Source organism: Chelmon rostratus, chromosome 13 (genome assembly GCF_017976325.1).
Source record: "Chelmon rostratus isolate fCheRos1 chromosome 13, fCheRos1.pri, whole genome shotgun sequence".
NCBI lineage: Eukaryota > Metazoa > Chordata > Actinopteri > Chaetodontiformes > Chaetodontidae > Chelmon > Chelmon rostratus.
Genome location: NC_055670.1, coordinates 9,313,191 through 9,335,617, shown reverse-complemented (window position 1 = coordinate 9,335,617; position 22,427 = coordinate 9,313,191). Strand labels below are relative to the sequence as shown.

Below are 22,427 nucleotides of genomic sequence, written 5' to 3'. Positions count from 1 at the left end.
TCGTGCAGTGAATTCACTGCAGGACGTATATTTCAACCTTACAACAATTAAAACAGCTAAATTTCACACATGCCGTATTTGTGGAGAGGCTTAAACCCGAGCAGATTAGTCCCACCCCCGGTGTGCGCGAGCTCCGCCGGGACGTGTTTTCTGTTTGGTTGATTTACAGTAGCTCAGATGAGCACTTCCGCTTTGGCTACAGTCGTGCGGTCACAGCGGGAGGATGAACGACCAGAAATGTAGCACTTTATTTCTGAAAGCCAGAGGACGGACCAGCGTCATACAATGTGTATATGTAGTGGGCTTCATGGTGAGTAGCTTACTGACACTGCACGGCGCTGGGCTCAGCAGACTGACTGAACTTTTCGGTCATTATTTCATCACTTGATGCATGATGCAAGCAGTACATTTCATAATTCACAGATTAGAGGTGTGCTTCATGTTGTAGCTATACAAAAATGACCAAGGTGCCTTCAGGGTGTTTGCTGGTAGTTTAAAAAAGAAATGTCAATGTCACGTTTGGTGTCAAATGTAGCTGATATCTACAGCCACACATTTCCCAGCTGTAATAGTTAATGTATTATAAAACACTTTTTATTGTAGAGAGTAAGGACATTTTGTGCTATCCAGTATAATTTGAGATATTTTTTAAAAATATCAAGTATAAGGCCAGTATAACCCCATCACAGATGATCATAGGCACGCATTGCACTTTTGTGATGATTTGGTAATTGTTTCCTTTTTAAAGGTAGCTCATATGTATCTGCAAGTACATCAGAAATACTTTCTGGCCACTCAAAATAAAAAGCAACCACTTTTATCTGTACATACATTTGGTGTGTGAAATTGAAATATGTTGCCCTAAATTTATAAGGCAGGCAGCCTCTCCAAATAAAGAAGATGTTACAGAACATGGCAGGTTGTTTTGACTCTTCTGAGTGTATCGAGTGTTGCCTCTTCAAAGCGTTGCTGTCAGTGAAATGTGCTGCAAAGGGGACGGCTGCCTTCCTGAATTTAAGAGCGTGGTGAAAACCAATGCCAGAAGATACACTACATCATTCTTAGTAACCAAGAAAGCCAATGTAATTCTAAAGACGATCAGGCTAAATAATATCCATGTTGTTTTAAGAGCTGCCCTGCGGTCTTTCTTCAGAAAACTAACTTTACATTTTCAGCCTGCATAGCTCATAAGTGATCATCTAATTAAGGCAGCCAGGCATCTCAGAAACTGCTCGGGACAGTAATGCCTCTGAGAGTTAAGCTATTAGTGTAATAAGTAGTTGTGGAACACTGTATGAAATGCTGTGTGACTTCAATCTTCAAGTTTGGCAAGATCAGCTCAGATCTCAGCAATGCAGACAAACAGAGTTCTGCAGCTGCTTCAGCCGCCCCTCTGTCTCTGTGTTGAATACAGGAAGCTGGCTTTACAGTATATGTTTGACCTACGGGTTTCCTTCTGTTCAGAGATTTCCGACGTAATAAAATTCTGATAATGATAACAGCTGGATACCTCTGGGCTGATTCCTGGTCCTCATTCCTTCTCCTTCACCTCCTTGTCTTTGTTAGGACTTGTTTGGGGTGAGCATGATCATCCCACTGCTCAGCCATCATGTCAAAGCTCTTGGAGCAAGTCCCACGGTGGCTGGGATTGTAGGTGAGTTTGCACAAAGTAATCTGTTTAAGTTACAACCACATGACTGACCAAATGATGATCTGCTGGTCAGAGCTCACACAAACAGAGAGGCCAATGATAAAGTTTTATTAAGTCTTTGGTTTTTTGAAGAGAATGATTGATGACCGGGACACACAACTTCAATGAATTAGTTCATGAATCAGTCAGTCAGCCTGATTCAGAAAATACAACCAAATGCAGAAAAACTGCAAGTTATGTATTTGGTTGTGTTTTCCTCATTTGTGTTTTGTCTATCTGTCTATTTTGTTGAGTCGCAGTGATGACCTCTCAGGGCCACCGTAGTTTTGGACTTTTTGGAAATTATGAGTTGCATCTTGTACCATTTTCTGTCATTTTCCAAAATAAATGAATTAATTAGTAGGAAAATGACAGAGAGATAAAATAAGATAATAATAATTTGTTGCATCCTGAATAAATGTAATGTTGAAAACAAATGTGCCCTCGAGCTTTAGTTAGGTTTCATTTACTGTAAGATGTGTTTGTGGAAAAAGCTAGAATGTCCCATTGTCCGTTTTCCTTGTTGCACATCTCTTGGATTATGATGAGCTTTGACAGTCAAGTCTTAACAGTATGTCAGCGTCTTGGATCTGAACACATGTGGTGTCTGCTCTGTGCTTTATATCACAAATAATATCAAACTGTTGCAGGATCTACATATGGGATCTTACAGCTCTTCTCAAGCACAGTTGTTGTAAGTATTGACTTTGTTTCTCTCTGAAAGAAAAGAAACCTGGAACACTGTCTCTATCTTCTATTCAGCCTTTCCTGCTTGACAAGGCTCACAGTTAGTGGCCAAAATGACCACATTCCATGTCAACTCCGGAATTTCACGAAGACAATAAACGCAGTCTGTTTTAGGTTGGTTGTGGTCACACAATACACCAAGTCTCTGCTCATTCACACACACAAGCTAGTCTGAGATAGCCGCAGATATCACTCTTTTCACACAGAGGTACGGATTACCCTTTAACACACTCTGACTGGACACTGAGGACATGCTTTATCAGTGATTTTTGTTCCCTAAGTGCTTTCCAAAGAAAACTGGAATTGCTTGTGGTTCTAGAAGATGTTTCGCCTCTCATCCAAGAGGCTTCTTTAGTTCTGACTGGCTGGTGGGGAATCCCCTTGTCAGTGAATTAACATTTTAATGATAGAATAAAAAAATCAAAGTCTTGATGATTAAAACCACGTTCCTCCTGTAAGAAATTACCAAATGCACAGTACTCTACATTAAGTCCAGTATTTCAAGCAAGATTTTCAGCTTTCTGCATCTCTTTCCTGCCACCCAGAGCTCCTGAAATTGGTTTAATTCTCAGGGGTCATGCGACAAATTAGACAGATAAGGAGTCATCTGTTGGTTCCTGCATGCAGACCGGCTGAGTCCTGATAAACGTAGGGAGACGTGAACAGCTGGGTCTCTATGATAATCCCTCCAGGCAACATCCAGAACACAGCAAACTCAATTGGTCCTTATTTCATTATTTCATCTGGTGTGTGTGTGCGCGCGCGCGCGTGCGCGCACACACGTACGTGTGTGTGTGTGTGCATGACAGAGAGAGACAGGGTGAGAATCTAATAAAGTCTTATAGGCCTTGGCTGCTTGCTTTGGGATTTCTGCCTCAGTTTAGTGCCGCCACACACTCCCTGTTGTGAAGGAAAAATGTTGTGTTATCTACTTGTGCTCCCCCAAGGAAAGCTGTCTGGAGACTTCGATGTCTTAATGCAGGAAGGTTTATGATGCTTGGCTGAGGAGAACAGAGAGATTATCAACACAGTGTGAACACTGCCTGATGCCACCTCGATTCTGAGGGATGCTTCCCGTGATCAGTCCTTTGTCCTGGGAGCACCAGTTTCTCTAAACAACCCGACAGCTACATTGTACTCCAGCAGAGCAACACAGACCTCTCCCTTCACCTGGATCCTATTATCCGTATTAACTCATTTATCCCCCTCCCCCATATGTAGATCCATGCGCAACAAGGGCCAGCACATGAACAAACTGGCCGTCCACTCAATTTTTAAACAAGTGTCATAAATTCTAGCTCTTTTGACACTTCTTACTGTTATGCAATGAATTTGTTCTGGACCCACTGAGGCAGAGGCAGACACAAGCACAGAGTTCAAGGTTTTTAATGGAAACAGGTTGGCAAAAAGGCACAGGTGGTGGCGGCAGAAGACTGGCTGGATTGGGAGCTGGAACAGCTGAACTCAGGGAAAAGCACTGGAGCAACAGCAGCAAGGCACACAGAAAAAACAAAAGACACTGGTGATTTCTCAGAAGAAAGAACACTCAAAAAAAACCTCTTCTGGTACACTGGAGACAACTGGAGACCGTTTGACTCTACCGAACAGGACGGAATTATCTGGCACAGGAGCGGAGTCGTGACCGGGTTTATATGGAGAGGCTGATTGGTGGGAATTGAGAGCAGGTGTGCCTCGTCTGCCGAACTCTCAGGGAGCCACAACCGACCAGAGAAACAGAAAAACCAAAACAAACCGAACACAAAACCCAGACCACAACACTTACTTTTGTTGTTTGATTTGTAATCTTTTATTCGAAACTCCATAATCTTACACACATTCACATCAAATGTTCCCGCCTTTAGCCAGGCACTTTCCAACCCTGTGGTCCGCTTTTCCCACTCATCAGAAATTTTCTGAGGGTCTTCAATGTGCTCTGGATGCTTGCTCTCCTCCATTGCTAGTGGTGACACACTCTTTGTCCACATTATCTCTTTGAATTGGAGAGCAAAGTGAACCTCTGAGTTTGATCAAGCGAAGCAGGAAGTCGGCCGCTGGAGCAAACCACCGAACAACGCCAGACAAATTCTGGCAACCAAACTTTTATTTAGATTAACTTAAACCCAGATCAGATAAAGAGGAGCAGTAAGAAGAAGCAACAGGTGCAAATCGTTCTATGTCCATGAGGTTTTTTAGTTTGAACAAGGTTTTCTTTCTGTTTCTCTGTCCTACAGGGGAAGCGGTGTAAGGGGGGATTTTATTTTTAGATCTACACTGACTGTGAAAGCCAGAAGGGAAGTGGCAAGCTCCTCCACTCTGGGGGTCCTCACTTGCTACTTCCTTAGCCTCTCAGTTTAGCTCAAGAAGTCGTTTCAATCCTCTCAATACAGTAACACACACCCACATACACATGCACACTCATTGCGCCCTTTCACACACCTTCAAGACGAACAGTAGTTTACATTCCAAGAAACTTTGCAAAGTGATGTCAGTCAGTTTGTTGAGTTAGGGAGTGAGCCAGGATCAACATTTATTTGCCACCGGGCTCTCACACCTTTCGCCATTTTTTCAGTTGCCAATTGCCAATTACAATCAGAATTTGCCAATTAGCAATTTACTCTCTGTTTCTACTTTAACAAACGACTGTTTGTTACCCAGGTTGCAACTTCACACTCTGCTGCATAGAAGTCTTCCAGCTTTTCCTTTTTTTAGTCAGTGGTAGTGTGAAACAGCTACGGTAACCCAAAAAGACTCCCGCCCTTGTGTATACTGTACAAGCTTACACTTCAGGGCCTAGGCCTCCGGGTACATATGCCAACCAGAGCCTCCCCGTTTCCCCAGATCACAGGACAGGTTCCACCAGTTCTTGGCTAAACAAAATAAGCATTTTTCAGCCGACCACAGAGACATCTTTCCCAAAGTTTTAACCTCAGTGGTGCCTTCGACTGTGATGAAACAGCCTGTTGCTGTCCCAGAACAAACCACCCTGTGGTGCTGCTATAGCGTTCCCCCTTGAACCCACAGTCTTAGAACGTTTCAACTCTCCCCACTGCTAATTAGTTGTCTAGGATTACAGCATTTATCAAATGCACCTCCATTGCGAGAACCGGCACCAAGCTCAACCCTTTGTTTCTACTCTTTTTGCTTTATTAACCTTAATATCATTTTAACATTAACTGGGAGGACTGCATTCCGACACAAAGCTCTATGGCTCATGCTTACACCCAGGTGTTCACAACCAACATTAGAAACTTTCAAAAGAAACTCTGCAAAACAGACCTCTCCCTTCACCTGGATCCTGAGCTGGCCTGAAGACGACCCCTTTGTCTGACCATGATCCTGAAGCCCCCACTAGGTGTAGTCAAGTGACAGAAAATTCCTTCACACCTGTGTTTGGAGATACTTTTCTCCGTTTGTCTCCATTTGTTGGATTTGTGATTAATCCCAAAATTTTGGCCTCAACTCCACCTATCCAGATGTTTCATAGGACAAATATCCATAATTTCTCCTCTAAACGTCTTTTAGAGCAGTGGTTCTCAAACTGAGACCTGGGCTCCTTGAAAAGGGGAATCGTTGATTTTCACTGTAATCCACAAGTGATCCATCACAAAGTAATGCAATGACTGAATGTTTGACTATTTCGGTCATAGGTTTAATACACTTTCTTTAATAAAACATCTAAAAGCAAAATTCTTATCAAATGGGGGACCATGGTCTAATTTGTGTCAGTTTAGGGGTCCTTGATGTGAAAATGTTTGAGAACTACAGTCAAATTTGGTTGGACTTCTGTTTGCGGTTGTGCGTCACTTCCTGTGTGTGATTGGCAGGGCAGCTGGAGTGACGTGGTGGGACGGAGGTACTCTCTGCTGAGCTGTCTGCTGCTGAGCGCTCTAGGCTACGGCCTTCTCGGGATGTCCACCAGCATCGCTTTGTTTGTCCTGGCACGGATACCTGTGGGTAAGTCCCAGACTGCAGGTCTTTTTCACAGAAGGCGTCCTGACATGTGACAGCAGGGACAGCACAGGTGGAAATAATCACATTTTGAATGAAGTTAAATGCAGTGACAGTTCTGACTCACTGTCACACCCTCCTGACTGGGACACCTGAATAGAACGGAGCTGTGGCTACTGTAATGTTATTAGTAACACATGTGCTTTTCCTACTATGACAAGTCAACATTTTCACAATATTTCTTCATTATCGCACATATTTTCTTCTCTGTCCAAGCTTTTCTAAAAGGACAGTTATGTAAAAAATGCTGTTGAAGAATTTTGGAGAAGGACGATTGGGATCATTTAATTTGCTTGTTTGAATTTATGAACTTAAACTCAATGTTGGTGAGTAGTAAACTGCATCTAAGTAACTTGAAGTAACTTGAAGTAACTTGCTGGTAGTTCAACTATATACATATTTGCATACTGACTTAAGTAGTTAAATTACTTTTTTGTCATTTTTTGTGTAGTTGTGTAGTGAAGTTGCAAACTATGTAACTACTGTAACTGAGCCTCCTTTGACCAGCCACACTCCCTTTTTCTTTCGTCCTGACCGCTGTGAGTGCACGTCCATGCAATGCATCATTTTAATATACTATGTGTCAATTGGTCATAACTATTGATTATTGCGATGTATTAATGAAAGTTCAGAAAACTTGTTGCATGCTATTTTAGAAGTTACCTGACTAAATGAGTAACCTCACTTGGTGCAAACTCTAGTTTCTAGAAGTCTCACTGATGGACACTGACTGCAAAACCAAAGCTGGAACTCCTTGCACTTTTGAATAGAGAAGTTGGGCACTTTTAGGAAGTGGGCAATTAACTCAACTTTGTTAAAATGTATATTGTCAAATTTGAGCTTCTTGTTTTGTTTTGTTTTTTTTACCAAAGTACAACCCAGATACAGTTTGAACTACCTTTTCTGTGTAGCCTCAGTTAAACAGACTAATTAATTCACGTCTTCCACTATGAATTAATTAGTAGCTTGCAGATCTATGCTTTCAAAGTAGCTTCCTAACACAGCTTGACTACAAGTCATTCTCCTGAGTGACAGTTGCATAGTATGGTGATAAATAGGCAGCTGATTAATTTTTGCTTTGGCGTTAAATTCTCATTCCAAATAGCAAAACTTTCATAATTTGCACAAAGCCACCTTTATGTTAAAGATCAGTCAGCTTCCCACTCTGACTGTGTGTTGACTGTTCTCTGTCTCAGGGCTGTTCAAGCACTCCCTGTCCATCTGCAGAGCCCTGCTGTCTGACCTGGTGTCTGAGTCAGAGCGCCCTCTGGTGATGGGACACTTCAATGCAGCCTCCAGTGTTGGCTTCATCCTGGGTCCGGTGGTGGGTGGCTACCTCACGGAGCACGAAGGTGGCTTTTATACATCGTCCTTTACCTGTGCAGCTATCTTCCTTATTAATGCAGGTGTGTAGAACGTGGAGGGAAACTGATTTCATAGAGCCCGTATTTGAAACATTTGTCTAACATCTTGTGTTTATCATTCCAGGGCTGGTGTGGATGTTACCGTGGAGCGAGGCGCTAAATCACCGTTTTGACACTAACTCCAGCCACAACTGCAGTAAGTCGGTTCACAATGGCTCTCATGCAAACAGTCATCGGTCTGTGTTGGCAGCAGAGACTGATCCAGGCTCCAGAGCTGCAGGCAAGCACCGAGGTGGTCTCAGGTGGAGGGAGGTGTCTCTGCTGCAGCCTGCCTGGAGACAGCTGTCCTCGGTGGGCTCCAAGATCCACATGGTGGCCTCCTCTGACATGTGGGACCTGTTCCTGGTGCGTCTTCTGATGGCCATAGCTATCATGCTTTACTACAGTAACTTCTCTCTGGCAATGGAGGAGCGTTTCTCACTTAAACCAAAGGTGACGGGTTATCTGATCAGCTATAGCAGCACCTTGGGGGCCCTGGCTGGGTTCTTGGTGGGGCCGGTCACCCAGCTTTATGGGAACGACATGCCTGCTCTGCTGCTTCACTCCACAGTTCTCACCTGTTCACTCATCTTACTGTACGCTGCTGCTTCCAGTGTGTGGCAGGTGCTGCTCACCTCCACCTTCTTTGCCATTTCCACCTCTATTGGACGGACATGCGTCACAGACCTGGAGCTGCAGAGAGGAGGGGTCCAGGCCAGTGGGACTCTGATCGGAGCCGGGCAGTCAGTTACAGCCGTTGGCCGAGTCCTGGCCCCTCTCCTCTCTGGTCTGGCCCAGGAGTTCAGCCCATGTGGTCCCCCCAGTCTGGGAGTGGTCCTAGCTCTTGCAGCTGTAGGTTTACTACTCATCAGGATCCCCAAATGGGACAGGAGAAGGATGGCAAAAATAGCCAAACTCTGAGTAACTGAATGAATTTAAAATGACAAAAGCGAATGCAAATCTACCACACGGAGAAGTGCTCTTATTTGTAGGCCAGCTGTGAAGATGAGCAGCGGACTCATGAAGCGATGTTTCCTGCTCAGATGCCTTTTCCAGAGGATGCATCACAGGGTCCAAATGGCTCGTCACCACCAGCACTGCAGTCCGTCTCGCAGGAAGAGCGGCTTCACACCTCAAGCACAGCGTTGAGGTGAAGTCAGGGTGGAGAAGTTTAACCCGCTTCCCCCTGTGCTAAAGTTTGATCAGACAGAAACATATGGGCCTTTATTTTGGCTCACACTACTTTGGACAGCTTGACTATAAACATTGCACACTTTTATTTTTAATGCAACTGTCTAACCACTACATTGCCCAAAGTCCCAGGTGCTACTGTCAACCTGCAGATGATAAACTGCAAGTCAAAATAACCTCAACTGCATCACCAAAATACAAGACAAAGGTGATCCTCCTTTAACATCTGAGGCAGTAATGCTCCAGACAAGGTAGATCACATGTTGTAGAAATAGTAATAATTAATAACACACTTTACCTCAGTGCCAGTTGTTTGTCTTAATGCACTACATCAGGAATGGTTCATACGGTGGAATGTGAGCAAATGTTTGCTCTAGTTTTTAATTCTTCAGTTTTACAGTTAGGGATTTCTTAATTTATCTTAGACTATGCTTACATGGAGATTCAAAGAAAAAAATGTTTAAGTTTCAGATATATACTGAGCACCACTGTTTTTAAAAACCCAAATGTTAAGAAGGAAAATGGTATAATGTACAGAAGTCAGTGAATCGATGAAGTATATGCCAAAAAGTCACAAGGAATAAACAGCATTTGTATGTGAGTCTATGGTGTTTTGACTTGTGTATGAAACTGTTGCAGTTTGGATGTTGCATTCAACTCTGTCATGCATATTGTACACACTTCCCACCTCCTCTTCCTCCATGGGTGGTGCCTTCAGTGCAGCGTCGTAAGCTGTCATTGCATCTGTAGTTTAGTCGAGAACGCTTAACAACAACTTTGAGCAACATTCAAAATTTATTACAAAAAAGAGAAAATGAAGTGGGCCCAGATTTCTGAGGTACATCAGTGTAACAGACAGTACTTTGTGCTGCACAGCAGTAGTTCATGCTAAACTAATGGCCTCTATACAAAACCTGTATCATCAATCATACGACTGTCACACACAAAAGGCAATAAAATACAAAAAAGTACAATATTTACATGCAAAGACTAAGAAATAATTACTTAATATAAAATAGTTTAAATTACATTGTCTTTGAACATTTAAAAAATCCTACAGGAAGATGAGAAGTATTTAAAATCCCACTGATGTGAATGGTTGAAATAACTACACAGATTGGCAGCTGTCGTCAGCTCATACAGGTCCTTCACTATAATACACTGAGCCTCTGCTGTGGCCGACTGCTCTGCCTCTAACGTACTACTGTCCATTTTGGCTCATTTTGAAGGGTGGCTCACCTCTAATAAAGGAATAGTATGAAGACACAGTTTTATGTAGAGACCCTGGAGCTGAGATCCTGAGACCCAGTCTGTGGCAGTCCAGCTGCTCTCTGAAAGCCAGGGACACTTTTACATCTTCTTCTGGTTCCACTGAGGCCGTCTGAGCAGCGGGTTTTGTGCTGTGTTGTCTCTGGGTTCAGCAGCCCAGGCTGGAGACGGAGACGGAGGCTGCTGCTCCTCCTCTTCTGCCTCATGATGCCCATTTCTGAAGTTGTCAGCCGAGGCGCTGTCGTTGTCAGCAGAGGAGCGGGGCTGACGCCGAGGAGCAGGGATGTGGGAATCGCTGGAAGAGGACTTTGTTCTGGACATGCCACGCCCTGTCCGGCCTCTCTCCTCCACTGTGTGTTCATCCAGCATGTCAACAACAGAGGGCACCTCTTTCAGGGTGTCCAACCTGCGTAGAGGCATCATGGCTCTGGAGGAGGAGCGTTCAGGCTGGCGAAACCGAGAGCGACTGGAGGGGTAGGCAACCTCTGACATTGTTTCCTGATCATCTGGGACACGTGAAGAAAATGGTAAAGTTGTAAAGAAAGTATCTGGTGAATTGATGCCATCAAACCACAAAATTAATACAACTGCATGTAAATATTACTGGAATGGTCATTGAAGAATGAGGAAATGAATTTTGGCACAGAGTTCAACCTTTAAACCGGCTGATATTTGGGGGGTAATATGTATGAAATTATACACAAAATATTCCCATTTAATGGAATGGTGGTGACATCTGTAAGACTGGACAGCTTTGATCTAAAATGTTACGGTTATGTAACGTTCACATGCTCAAATGTTTATCACGTTCACAATCTTAGTTTTGCATGCTAGCATGCTAAATTGGCACTAAACAAAGTACACCTGAGGCTGATGGGAATGTTATTACTTTGCAGGTATTCTGTCATAAACCAAAACGTTGGACAAAGAGAAATTTTGACCTGATGTGAAGAGAAAAAAGGAGGACGATACATCAGTTTAAGAAGTCTACCTGTGTAGCTCAGCCTCCCAGGAGGAAATCTTGAGTCCAGACTTTTCCCAGCAGGAAGCGAGAAGTACTTATGAGATTTGGGCACCACCTGAGAAAAACACAGGAACGAAACAGCAGATCGATAGAGGAAAAAGAGAATGATGAACAAGGGGTGGGATAAAGACAGTGACCCTCATGTTTGACCTGGATTCTCTGCTTTTAATTAGGTTATTAGGTTTCTCACCTACTTTGACTAAAAGGCTGCAGTGAGAGTCACATATTAGCTGAGGTAAATGCCAGCTACAGTCAGAGTCTTCCTGCTTACCGATGTCTGAAAGCTGCCGGGTCGGAGGCTTCGTCGGATGCTGGTGTGGCGTCTGATCAGTATCTCTTTAGTGTGGCTGTCATTGGGAAGGGCGTGCTTACTTGTGTATGCCACCGTCTGGATATTTAAAAAAAAAAAAAAAAGGTTCAATGTACACACACACACACACAGACATAGGCCACTGGTGGTCGCTTCCTGCTCACAGATTCCAGTGTCCAAGTGTCCATCTGTGATAAAGTCACCCTACAGGTGGCCGCAGTGCTTCAGCCTTTAGGTCAATAAAATCCACTGACTGTGAAGATGGCGGCTGTGACAAATAGGCCGTTAAGATGCTTTGAGAGGAGACAGCATTCTTTAAAGCTCAGATTACTCAACCAAAACTGGCCACACCTGTTTGACCCGCAAGGGTGGGTGTCTCTGTTTGGAGTTGCCACACTAACCTCCTCCTTGAAGCGTACTCATCACTGTCAACATAGTCCTCTCTGTCCTGCAGCTATTAGTTCGAACAAACGCAACCGCCTACAAACACTCTAAAGGTTGCCATTGCTCGGAAGAGAAATGTCTCATGACAACAAAACGCTCTTATCTATTTTACAAGAGGTCGGCATGGTCAGAGAATGGGAACCAGTTTCATATTCTCTCATGTTAACTTCACAGTTTGTGACATTTCTAACATTATGTGAGGTCAAAAAGGGAACAAAGAAAGTGCTCAATGTTTAAAAAAATTAACAAAAGCACCACAGACAGAAGGGGACAGAGAGAGAGACAGAACTGGAAATATGTGAAGGGAGATGAGAGGCCATAAAAGAGAGACTATTAAGATAATCAGACAAATCGTCCACCTAGAACAGAAGCATATGCTTCTTATTTGTCTGCACATCAAAGCGTCTCTGTGCGCCTTCTAAAAGGGTGATGTCACGATGTCACTAATGGAAAAGTACTGCTGGCTGCGGTCTGTGGTCTGTGGTCATGCAAAACAGCTGTGACTTCCAGCGCTCGGAAGAATCACGCCGTCTGCGTGAGTGAGACGTCGAATAAAAATCTTTCCAGATTCTAGTTTACAAGGAATCTGGGATGAAAATGACGTCTGTTCAGCTGATTACAAACAGACATGTCTGACAGAGATCACAGGATTTCAGTGAAAGAATTTGACGCTGCTCTCGTCCTTTCAAGCTGCTGCTGCCTTTTCATGTAGAAGGTAAAAAGGACACGTCAGAACTGCAGTTTTGGAAAAGAGATGCTTCATTTCAGGTGTTGGAAAACATTCAGCGATGATGAGGAGCACATGTGAGACTGTGCTGCTGTTGCTGATCCATCTAAGGCCAACAAGTGTTCAGATATCCCATGACTGAATGTGAGTAGGTGACAGTTTACTGGGACAACAGCAAAATGCAAATGCATGAAGACTGGGGACAGCCCCCTGTTTTTACTCCATCAAACAGCAATTTGTGTATATTGTCTGTGTTTGCCGTAGTGGTAACCGCATCATTTAAAAAAGACACAACAATGAATACAGATGTGAACTTATAGGGGAAAATGTGACCCCAAGTAGTCAGTCTGAATCTGCAACAATGCGTTGGATTTTAGAAGCTGTGTCAGACGTGTGGAGTAAAAGATGGAGAAAAGAATATAATAGTTCCCTCTGAAATTTGGTGAAGATGAAGTATAAAGTGGAAAAAACTCAAGTAAAGCACAGTTACCCCAAAACTGCACTGAAATGTGGTATTTAAATAGAGGTACTTAGTTACTTTCCATGATGCCTGGTAAGTGCGTGCACACAGCTGTTATCCTGCCATATGATTCAATATCTTACCCGCTGCCTGATCTTGTACATGTTCTTGGACAGGATGTCATGCATGTTCCTAAGGTCGGAAGCCAGGAACTTCTTCTTCGGTTTAGCAGAGCTTTTCTTTTCCTCACTGGAACACAAATAAAAACAGATATTACGTTCCTCCACCTCTTTGATCTGAGCAGACAATAAGGAGGTGATAGTGAGAGAAACAGGATGGAGGTGTCATACTAGAGAGAGACGATGGACGGAGCGGCGCTGATGTCTCCAGACACCGTGTCCAGGATCTCCATGGCGTTCTGCAGCTCCAGCTTCTTATACAGGGCCACGATGCTGGACTCGGCCCGGTTGTCTCGGATCAGGATCCTCCGCAGGATTCGATTGTTGAACTTCATAAACCTGCCATGGACAGACAGGGTATTTCATTGATTAGTCTGTGGGAAACAGATATCTGTGAGGGCCGTGTTGACATCCTGTGGCCTCCAGCCAAGTACAGTACAGTCAGAAAATACCAAGACAGACACATTATTTTGTTGTGTTGACTCTGTACTTCAGCAAATTGGATTTGAATTGGCACCATCGATGATGGTCAAATAAGGTAGGTGTTACAGTTTTCTTATTATCAACAAAATCCCCTGAACAGATTAAAACCAACAATGTGTTCGTAATAAAGGAACATGTCAGCCAGCGCAGCAGTGAGGCTAATTGATGTGGTTTTAATAGTTTGAACAACAATGGAGCTCAATGGCACATAGAAAGCAACTATATCAGGCTTTGGCTACACAAACAACAGTTATTAATAAGTAAATGTGTTTTCATGGGCCAATCCTTTTAAGTGCTGACCCTTAACTTTAGTTTCTGATTTGCAGATGAAAACTAAATGCACACATATGGCATACAAACATAAAACCGTTGTCGGTTGTTTAAAAGTTACTTCAATTTCATTGCCTCTTTCACTGAATTTTCTTATCTTATCTTACTTTATTTATTGCAGTTGGTGTCAGGCTGAAATCTCTGACCCACACTTGGTATCTCCTCTGGTAATGCTCTGACAGGTCTGTGCTGCAGCCTTCTGCGCTTCTTACTTGTTTCAGAGGTTTTTTTGCATTCATTTTGGTCCTCAGCAATTAAACATATGATCAGTAGGCTCAACAACATGCTTTGGCTATTTGTAATTTTAGCACTATCGTCTTGCTGAAATGTGAATAACCTCAAACTTAATGTTTAAAGTCAGTTAATCCCACAGTCCGTCTGAATGCACTGTGCCAGAGTGCAAAACCAAAACACTGTGCAAACACCGTCTGACAGCTCCGTACGTTACAGTCAATTTCACAGCGTGTTTTGACTTGTTAAATCAAACTCAAAATCTGCATTCTGAGACTTGAGGAACTCGTCTCACAAGACAGACATGAAGAGTGTGCCACCAAAGCCATGAGGAAGAGAAGGAACAATGGAGAGGAGTCACAGGATGAAGGAAGCAGTGGAGGTTAAATGAGGAGATTATCCCATATAAAAATTTAATACAGAAATAAAAATGTCCAATAAGTAAGCTTGGTATGTAAGACCTCTTTCTACGAGTGTTTATATTGTACTGGGCACCGTGATGCAGATTTCATACTAGACAACATTATTATATATGTTTTGTGTGTATTTATTTCATACTCCATACACAGTATGTACTGTACACTGTATGTATTTCAGTAACATAAAGGTATATGGCACTAAACCTTTATACAGTATATGAAGCATACAGTATATCCTACACAACGTTGTTGTTAAGATAGCAGCTTTGAAGATAAAAATCTGCAAATGACCTTTTCTTCCTCTCAGAAAACATAAAATGTAAAGAATACAATAAAAACATATAGATTTGTTGAACTTGAATTACTTACTATGAAGTAAACTCTGACTGACTGAATAATATATCACTGGGTTTATGACATATTGTAGGTTTCAACCAGCTGTAATTAAATTAGGGTCATTGTGCTTAAAATGCCCACAGAAACGACCCACCAAATACGTTTGTCACAGTAGGAATGAATTTTCTCTGGTAAATCATGGTCAAAATGAATATACTCTCACTCAGAGAACTTGACACTACAGTTTGGACCTCAACCTATTTACAAACTAAGCTGTTTTTTCACAAAAAGGTGAGGAAATGTTTATTTTTTACTAAATTAAAACAGTGCCAAAATGAATATTATCTCAAAGTTGTAGGAGAGTGAATAGCTGAAGGAGTAGAAAGAATATTGCATTCTTCAGAACAGCTGCAGCAGGAAGCTCCGCACTAACTAAGCAAACTGCTGATGGCGGAAGCTGAACACGACTCCAGAGTCTAACTGGCTGTGAACATTCCCCCACAGTCCCAGAGTGAACAATAGCATTGTCAAACAAAAGCACGAAGAGGGAAACTGAGAGCAGGTGAACTCAGACTGCATCTCTCATCCAGTTTCACTGCAGATTCTTTCTCTTTAAAGTGAACGACATGAGGCAGTTAAGCAGTGAGCACTTAAAGATGAAGCGGGCGATGTGTGCATTGTGAAGGTTACTCATGACTATAAATACAGCACAGCAAAGTGCAGTATGTGTGAAATAAAAGCTTTTTGTTGAGCAGACAGACAGAAACAGACAGAAAGCTCTTACTTGTCCTTCCAGTAGAAGTGGCTCCACTGTCCACACAGGTCCTCTATGCCAGCTATGGTGTGCTCCATTAGCTGAGAGCAAATTGACACCCGTTAACACAGTGTGCAAAAACATACTGTATGACGCATTTAAAACAGTCACGACCCGAGGCATACCCTGCAGTGAACCTCTACATTGATGGTGCCAAGATTGCGGTTGGTTTTGCGGACGTTGATGTACTCGATCAAAGGTCGGATACTGATGCCCTGTGGAGGGGAGACAGAAAGATCGCAGATTCAGCAGAACCCAGAAAAAAAACAGAGGATTTTTAAAAATCCTGTCAAAGGTTGGGCATCATGTATGTATTCAACCTTCACAGGCTGAAGTCGTACACAGAAGACCGACTTAACTGATTCTAAACTTGCCTGTTTCAAGACTTTCTGTCATATTCTACTAGTACACTACACACAGATGCTGCCCTTACCTGAAGAAAGACAGTGAAGAGGATGATAGCAATTGTGGCAGTGACGAAGAGCTTCTTGCGGCCGATGTTATCAGGCAGAGTGAAGACCAGTGCGAACGAGATCGCGCCTCGCAGGCCGCCGTAGGCCAGACCGAACTGATCTTTCAAGTTAAATGGGATGGTGCGGAAAGGGTTGATGATCTGGGTCAGCACCAAGACACCTGGGAAGGAGGGGTAGACAAATGTCATGATGTTAGAGTTTAGCAAACTTGAAGCTGAATAATACATAATAATAAAAATATCAAATAATATCTTTATATTAGGTTTCATGACCCAGAACTTTACTGTTTCTCATCAACCTTTTCCAGCCGCAGCAGGCAGCCATTTTTAACCAAAAAGCTTTGATAAACCCACAGTACACTACCTGCCCAGCCCTGAACAGCAGACAGACAAAGTAGCTAGCTATTGAAGCATTTAGCCAAATTTAGTCATGGTAGCCAGTATTTTCCTCAGGAGGGGGTGGAGAGTGTTTTGCTGCCCTTCAAGCCTGTTTCACCTGTAACCACACCCAACAATGATGTCATGGGGTCCTGGAGTACACTTGTACATCACTACAGCAAAGTAAGACATTAAACCAACAAAAATAAGATTTTAAGTCTCTCTTTAAAGTTTTATTCAGTGTTTTGATCTTTTAGCAGACTCTCAGCTCATGGCTAAGGAGAGTTAAAGGTGCCCTGTGGAATTTTCGTGAAAACAAACAAAAGTAATGTTTGCATTCAGTGTAACTCACCAAAATGCAATGTGTGCATCCCGAAAGTCTGACAGACGAGATGAATGCATTTTCCCCTCAGAAGACATAATCAAAGCCGATTTTGAAAAATATTTTTAATGTTGCACTGTTTAGTCATCTTCTTCCTCCCCTTTATTGCTACTTTACTGTTCGTTGGCACATTACCGCCATCAACTGTTGATCAGTGGAACAGCGTGAAACCAACAGACGGATGTGAATTACAACACTCGCACACTTACGTGTGCATCCTCGTCTGTGTAAACGGTACAAACAAAACAGGGACCCTACCCTAAAAACTAGCACTACCAACTGTCAAAAAGTCCACAGAGCACCTTTAATCCTGAAACAGAAACCAACAGCTGCCAAGTCAAACAAACCCCGACCTCCAACATGACACAGACACCCCCGCCCTCTCCTTACCCAGACCTCTCCAAACAAAAGCAAACAGCAATGTGAACAGGATGTAGCCCCAGTTCCACTCGTGTTCCGTTGTTATGGTGACGACCCCCAGGAAGAAGAAGATGAGGGTCTCGGAGATAGAGCCAAGCATTTTGACCACATGGCGGATGGTTGTGCAGGAACGCTGGGAAACATTTTCCTCCACGTAGTACTTCATGGTGAGGGCGCAGGTCACGATGCTGCAGAGAAACATAAAACACAGCCGTGTTTTTACTGTATCCTTGCAGCGTTGAAACTGGCCACCATTCAAATATCTGAACCTGGAGAAATGTTAACATCCACTCACGCCATGATGGACGAGATGGCGAAGAGCTCGGCCACCAGGTAGGCCAGGTAGCTGTACATGAATATGAAGAGCGGCTCGATTTCTCGGACCTTGGAGGTGAATCTGGTGGTGAAGGCGGCCACGAAGCCGAACAGGATGCCGAAGCCCATCCCACCGAGCCCGACCACGAAGAACCTCGCCACCCCCAGGAAAACATCCACCGGCTCCACAACCGGCATCTCCGCCACAAAGTTGAACATGTTGTACAACACCTGAAAACGTGCACACACATGTTCACACACATAGACTGAAACACTGCAGCCCACACATGAAAAGGTCATGGGTGGTGTCAGGGGCTGTGGCCCTTAATGACACAGCTGCAGATAACAGTGATTTATTGAAATATTTACTCGGCACTGTTTGCAATTTGATAATCTCATTTCAGCAGGCGCCCCGAATGACTCACAGAAAGTGATTATTTGACTTTGTTCCTTTTCCTCCTGTTGCCTATAGCTCTGACAGTGAACAAGGGCAACTTGTTCCTTCTGTCTTACTGTTTTTGTCATTTCAGAACCATTAAATGTAGGTTTTCAGAGAAAGACGTTTTTAGATATAGCAAAGAATGTAAAAACCAAAAAAAGTCGAGATGGGGACATTCACTTGGCTCAAGGTTTAATATTTACTACCAAATGGCTACCAAATGCGTAGTTATTTAGTACATGGCTCATTTAAAGGATGCGTCTGGTGATATTCTATATAATCTTTAACAACAAAACCCAAAACCAATCACCAGACAACACTGTCTGAATTCCCCAGCCCGCCTGAAGCACTCAGCCCCAAGCCAGTTTGTTCCTGCTGAAGTCAACAAGTCAAAAACACAGTCATTTCTTTAAAGGCTAAATTATTTCTGGACATTGTCTTTTTATTTTTCGGGGCTATTTTCAGCCACAGGTTTTGTGCACTAGTATTTACAGCAGCAGGACGGTGCACTGTATGTGGGATTCATTCACATGTCAGCCAGAGCAACAGTGTGGCTCACTCATGTGTTTTATCATAGTTTTTGGACAACACCAACGCTCTATGGCGAATCAGAATAAGTTATATCAGGTTTTGGCGACACAGACAATTAGTGGGATCAATTCATTGTACGCCTGTCTAACACTAGGCTTAAGAAGCCTTTGAATGATCAGAGACAAGGCAAACTGGTCCCTCTAAACATGTTTTAAAAGCAGATCTCAGCGTAGAGTAAGGTGACAACAGTTCCCTGTTTTAAATTTGCATATGGAGGGTACAGAGGAAAGCCTTGGTAACTGAACAATCGACTGCAGCGCTCATCGGAAGTATTTGCACTTCTGGCAAATATTGCAGCGTGTTTGATGGGTGCAATCCTGCAACACAAAGCTCTCCGTACAGACAACAGTCTCCTGAGTAAATGTTTGTCTTCACTTTTCAGCTCTGCTACTGTGTACTAAACAAAAGGGTCAGCACACCAAAGGTAAGAGCGCGTTAATGTAGGTGGGTAAGAGAGAAGGTGTGTTTGAGTACAATTAAAAGAGGGCGAGGGGGGAAATTTGAGCATGATCTCGCTTCAATCAAGCTTCAGAAGATATAGTGTGTGTGTGTGTGTGTGTGTGTGTGTGTGCACTTGTGTTGACTCCTCCCATACAGCCAAATGCAACAGTGACCTCATAAAACTGGTTTGGCAGCATCCGAGTATCAAGCTCCCAAAAGGTATTCGGCTCATGTCTGTGGATACATCTGTGTTATGTTCCTGACAGCATTCCCTCACTTCCATTTCTGAGCAGTTTATCTCCTCACCGATCTTGCCAGTGCACAGACGTTACCCTCCCACGCGTTATGTTCTCATGCGTGCACACTAACCCAGAAGAGGGAGTGAACAAACAGAACAATATCAGAAGAAACCTGAGCTGAGCCTTTAGAGAAAGAATAGAAAAGCTTCAGAAAACACAATACTGGTTCTACTATTTCATGTAATACCAGTTTTGAAATTAAAAGCCCCAGACCGGGCCTTAAAGGTAGGTGGAGCTACAATAGTCCCCATAATGAAATATGTGTGTGTGATTCTGATGTGTAGAGCAAAATACTGAACTTAGGCTAAAATGTTGTTGGTCTGTGATGCTAGAGTGCAACACTCTCCCAATTAAATTTGATTTTCTCTCCACATGCAGGCATCTGCTGGCACACAGGGCTCCTGATTGCACCCTCGAGGTGCATTTGGTCACCGAAATACACTCTATTATCCCTAACTATGCCATTAACATATTAAGCACTGTTTATAATAGCACCTTTCTCATTACTTCACATGCTTTCACAACAAGCAGTGGCCCAGCGGTATTCAAAGCAGGCCAACATGTTGCAGCAGGTCTCAGCTTTGTGTCACGGGGCCCTCTGACAATCCCACTAACCTGTACAAATTCTGAGATTCAGCCTCAGCCCACTCACCACAGTGACAGCATCGTTGAAGAGGCATTCCCCAAACACCACAATGTACAGCTGCTCGTTGACGGACACGTCCTCAAACACGCTCAGCACGGCCACGGGGTCCACGGCCGAGATGATGGTGGCGAACAGCAGGTTCTCCTGGAGGTTGATGTCCTGCACCCCAAACGCCTCGATCTGGCATATGGCAAACAGAGACATGCCAATGCCGATGCTGTTCCACAGAGTCCCCACCACTGCAAACCACAACACCTGCAAACACAGCGAGGAAAGGGAATTTATGTCTTTACACAAAAACAAGAAGCTGAATGTGGTTCAGGAAGCTGTGGCTGGTTTGTAACGGACCGTGCCGATGTTCTCAAAGAAGGGCCTGGTGGGCATGAAGTAGCCTGAGTCCAGGACGATGGGGGGCAGCATGTAGAGGAAGAAGACATTGCTGGTGAGCACAGCAGGGGGCTCCTCGTGGACGGAGTGCATGATGCCACCCACAATCAGACCAATGCTGATCAGAAGGCAGGACTCTGGCACCCAGATGGTGATCTTGTGGTACACATGGAAACCTGAGGAGGGAGATGTGAGTTTAGTGGCCAAACAGGAACAGGAGCTGTGAGCATATGTCACTGTTACTCACCAATCTTCGCGAATGAAGCCAGCAGCACCCACAGAGTGATCTCAAACGGTATCTGTATTCTTGGATAGTCCATTGTAAACACCGGTAAATTTGCCTTCTCCGCGTCTGGAAAGGCCTGGGGGCCATTGTCGGGCTTAACCGGGGGCAAGATCGTGACACCAGCGGTTGGTTTGGATGGGATTTCTCCTCTGGAGCCATTCAGAAGACTCAAAAATGTGAAAACAATGAGTAAAGCTCCTGTCCGTCTGGCAATGCGTAAATCCATTGTGCACAAAAAAGCGCAGCCCCCACACGGTAATCCAAATCGATGTGGATCTCAATCACTCCATCCAACGGCACGGCCGGAAACCGAGAAGAAGTCAGTTGAGGTGAGACCAAACTCAGCTTCTCCTCTGAAAGTTGACTAGTTTAGTTTCCCGGCATGCTCTGGCTCCACCGGCGTCTCTGAACCCTCCACTGCTGCTGACTTTAATTAAATTACCTTCAGAGCTCACGATCGTGTGCGCTGAGGGAGCCTCCTTCAAACTGCCGGACAACACACCTGCGATTTACCTGCGGCGCGTCCACGAGTTCCGATACAGACTGGGCGCGGCCCCGAGCGTTTCCCTGATTGGCTGTCACCTGGGGGAGATAAAAAGGGCGGGTCGTGGTGTTTTTCGTGCGGGCCTTTCACTCTGTAAGTTTCGGTGACACCTGTTTTCGATACAAGTGCCAGCTTTCACATGTAATGCACAGTTTCTGTGATTTGTCTGAAGCGCTTTATGAAGAGTTGACTGGAACAGTGCGACTATCACAGAGCATATTAAAGGCGCTTTTCTTTAAAAATACAATGTTTAACCAGTTTGCCTCTCAAATTCAATACTGATGACAGATAGATAGATAGATAGATAGATAGATAGATAGATAGATAGATAGATAGATAGATAGATAGATAGATAGATAGATAGATCCACCACAGTCTCAAAAGACTCAAGTCTGAGTCCAAGTACAGAGCCAGCCTTCTTGATGATTTTATCAAATCTGTTGGTGTTGTTGGCTCTGATGCTGCTGCCCCAACATACAACAGCAAAGAAGATGGCGCTGGCAACCACAGACTGGTAGAAGATCTCCAATATTTTGCTGCACACGTTGAAGGATCTCAGTTTCCTCAGGAAGTAGAGTCTGCTCATCCCCTTCTAATGCACAGTCTCTGTGTTGGATTTCCAGTCCAGTCTGTTGTGGATCACCACTCCAAGGCATTTGTAGTCCTCCACCTCCTCCACCACCTCCCCTCTGATCCGTAGTGGCGAAGGCGTCTTCTTCCTCCTGAAGTCGATCACCATCTCTCTGGTCTTGTTGATGTTCA

The 22,427-nt window shown here is 43.8% G+C and overlaps 2 protein-coding genes across 2 annotated transcripts; one reads left to right on the top strand and one right to left on the bottom strand.

The window, feature by feature from the left end:
- The first annotated feature begins 203 nt into the window (after positions 1-203).
- mfsd9 (major facilitator superfamily domain containing 9) lies at positions 204-9,638 on the top strand. The gene is made up of 6 exons (XM_041950121.1): positions 204-310; positions 1,567-1,654; positions 2,341-2,384; positions 6,262-6,391; positions 7,642-7,851; positions 7,934-9,638. Exons 1-6 carry the CDS (start codon positions 224-226, stop codon positions 8,767-8,769), a joined length of 1,395 nt encoding a protein of 464 aa, XP_041806055.1. The 5' UTR covers positions 204-223; the 3' UTR covers positions 8,770-9,638.
- slc9a2 (solute carrier family 9 member 2) lies at positions 9,390-21,630 on the bottom strand. Its single transcript, XM_041950119.1, has 13 exons — positions 21,083-21,630; positions 20,797-21,011; positions 20,455-20,703; positions 18,013-18,263; positions 17,688-17,905; positions 16,499-16,698; positions 16,191-16,280; positions 16,036-16,106; positions 13,624-13,791; positions 13,417-13,522; positions 11,604-11,720; positions 11,300-11,387; positions 9,390-10,814 (listed from the first exon to the last, which is right to left on the bottom strand). Exons 1-13 carry the CDS (start codon positions 21,345-21,347, stop codon positions 10,390-10,392), a joined length of 2,463 nt encoding a protein of 820 aa, XP_041806053.1. The 5' UTR covers positions 21,348-21,630; the 3' UTR covers positions 9,390-10,389.
- Positions 21,631-22,427: the final 797 nt, after the last annotated feature.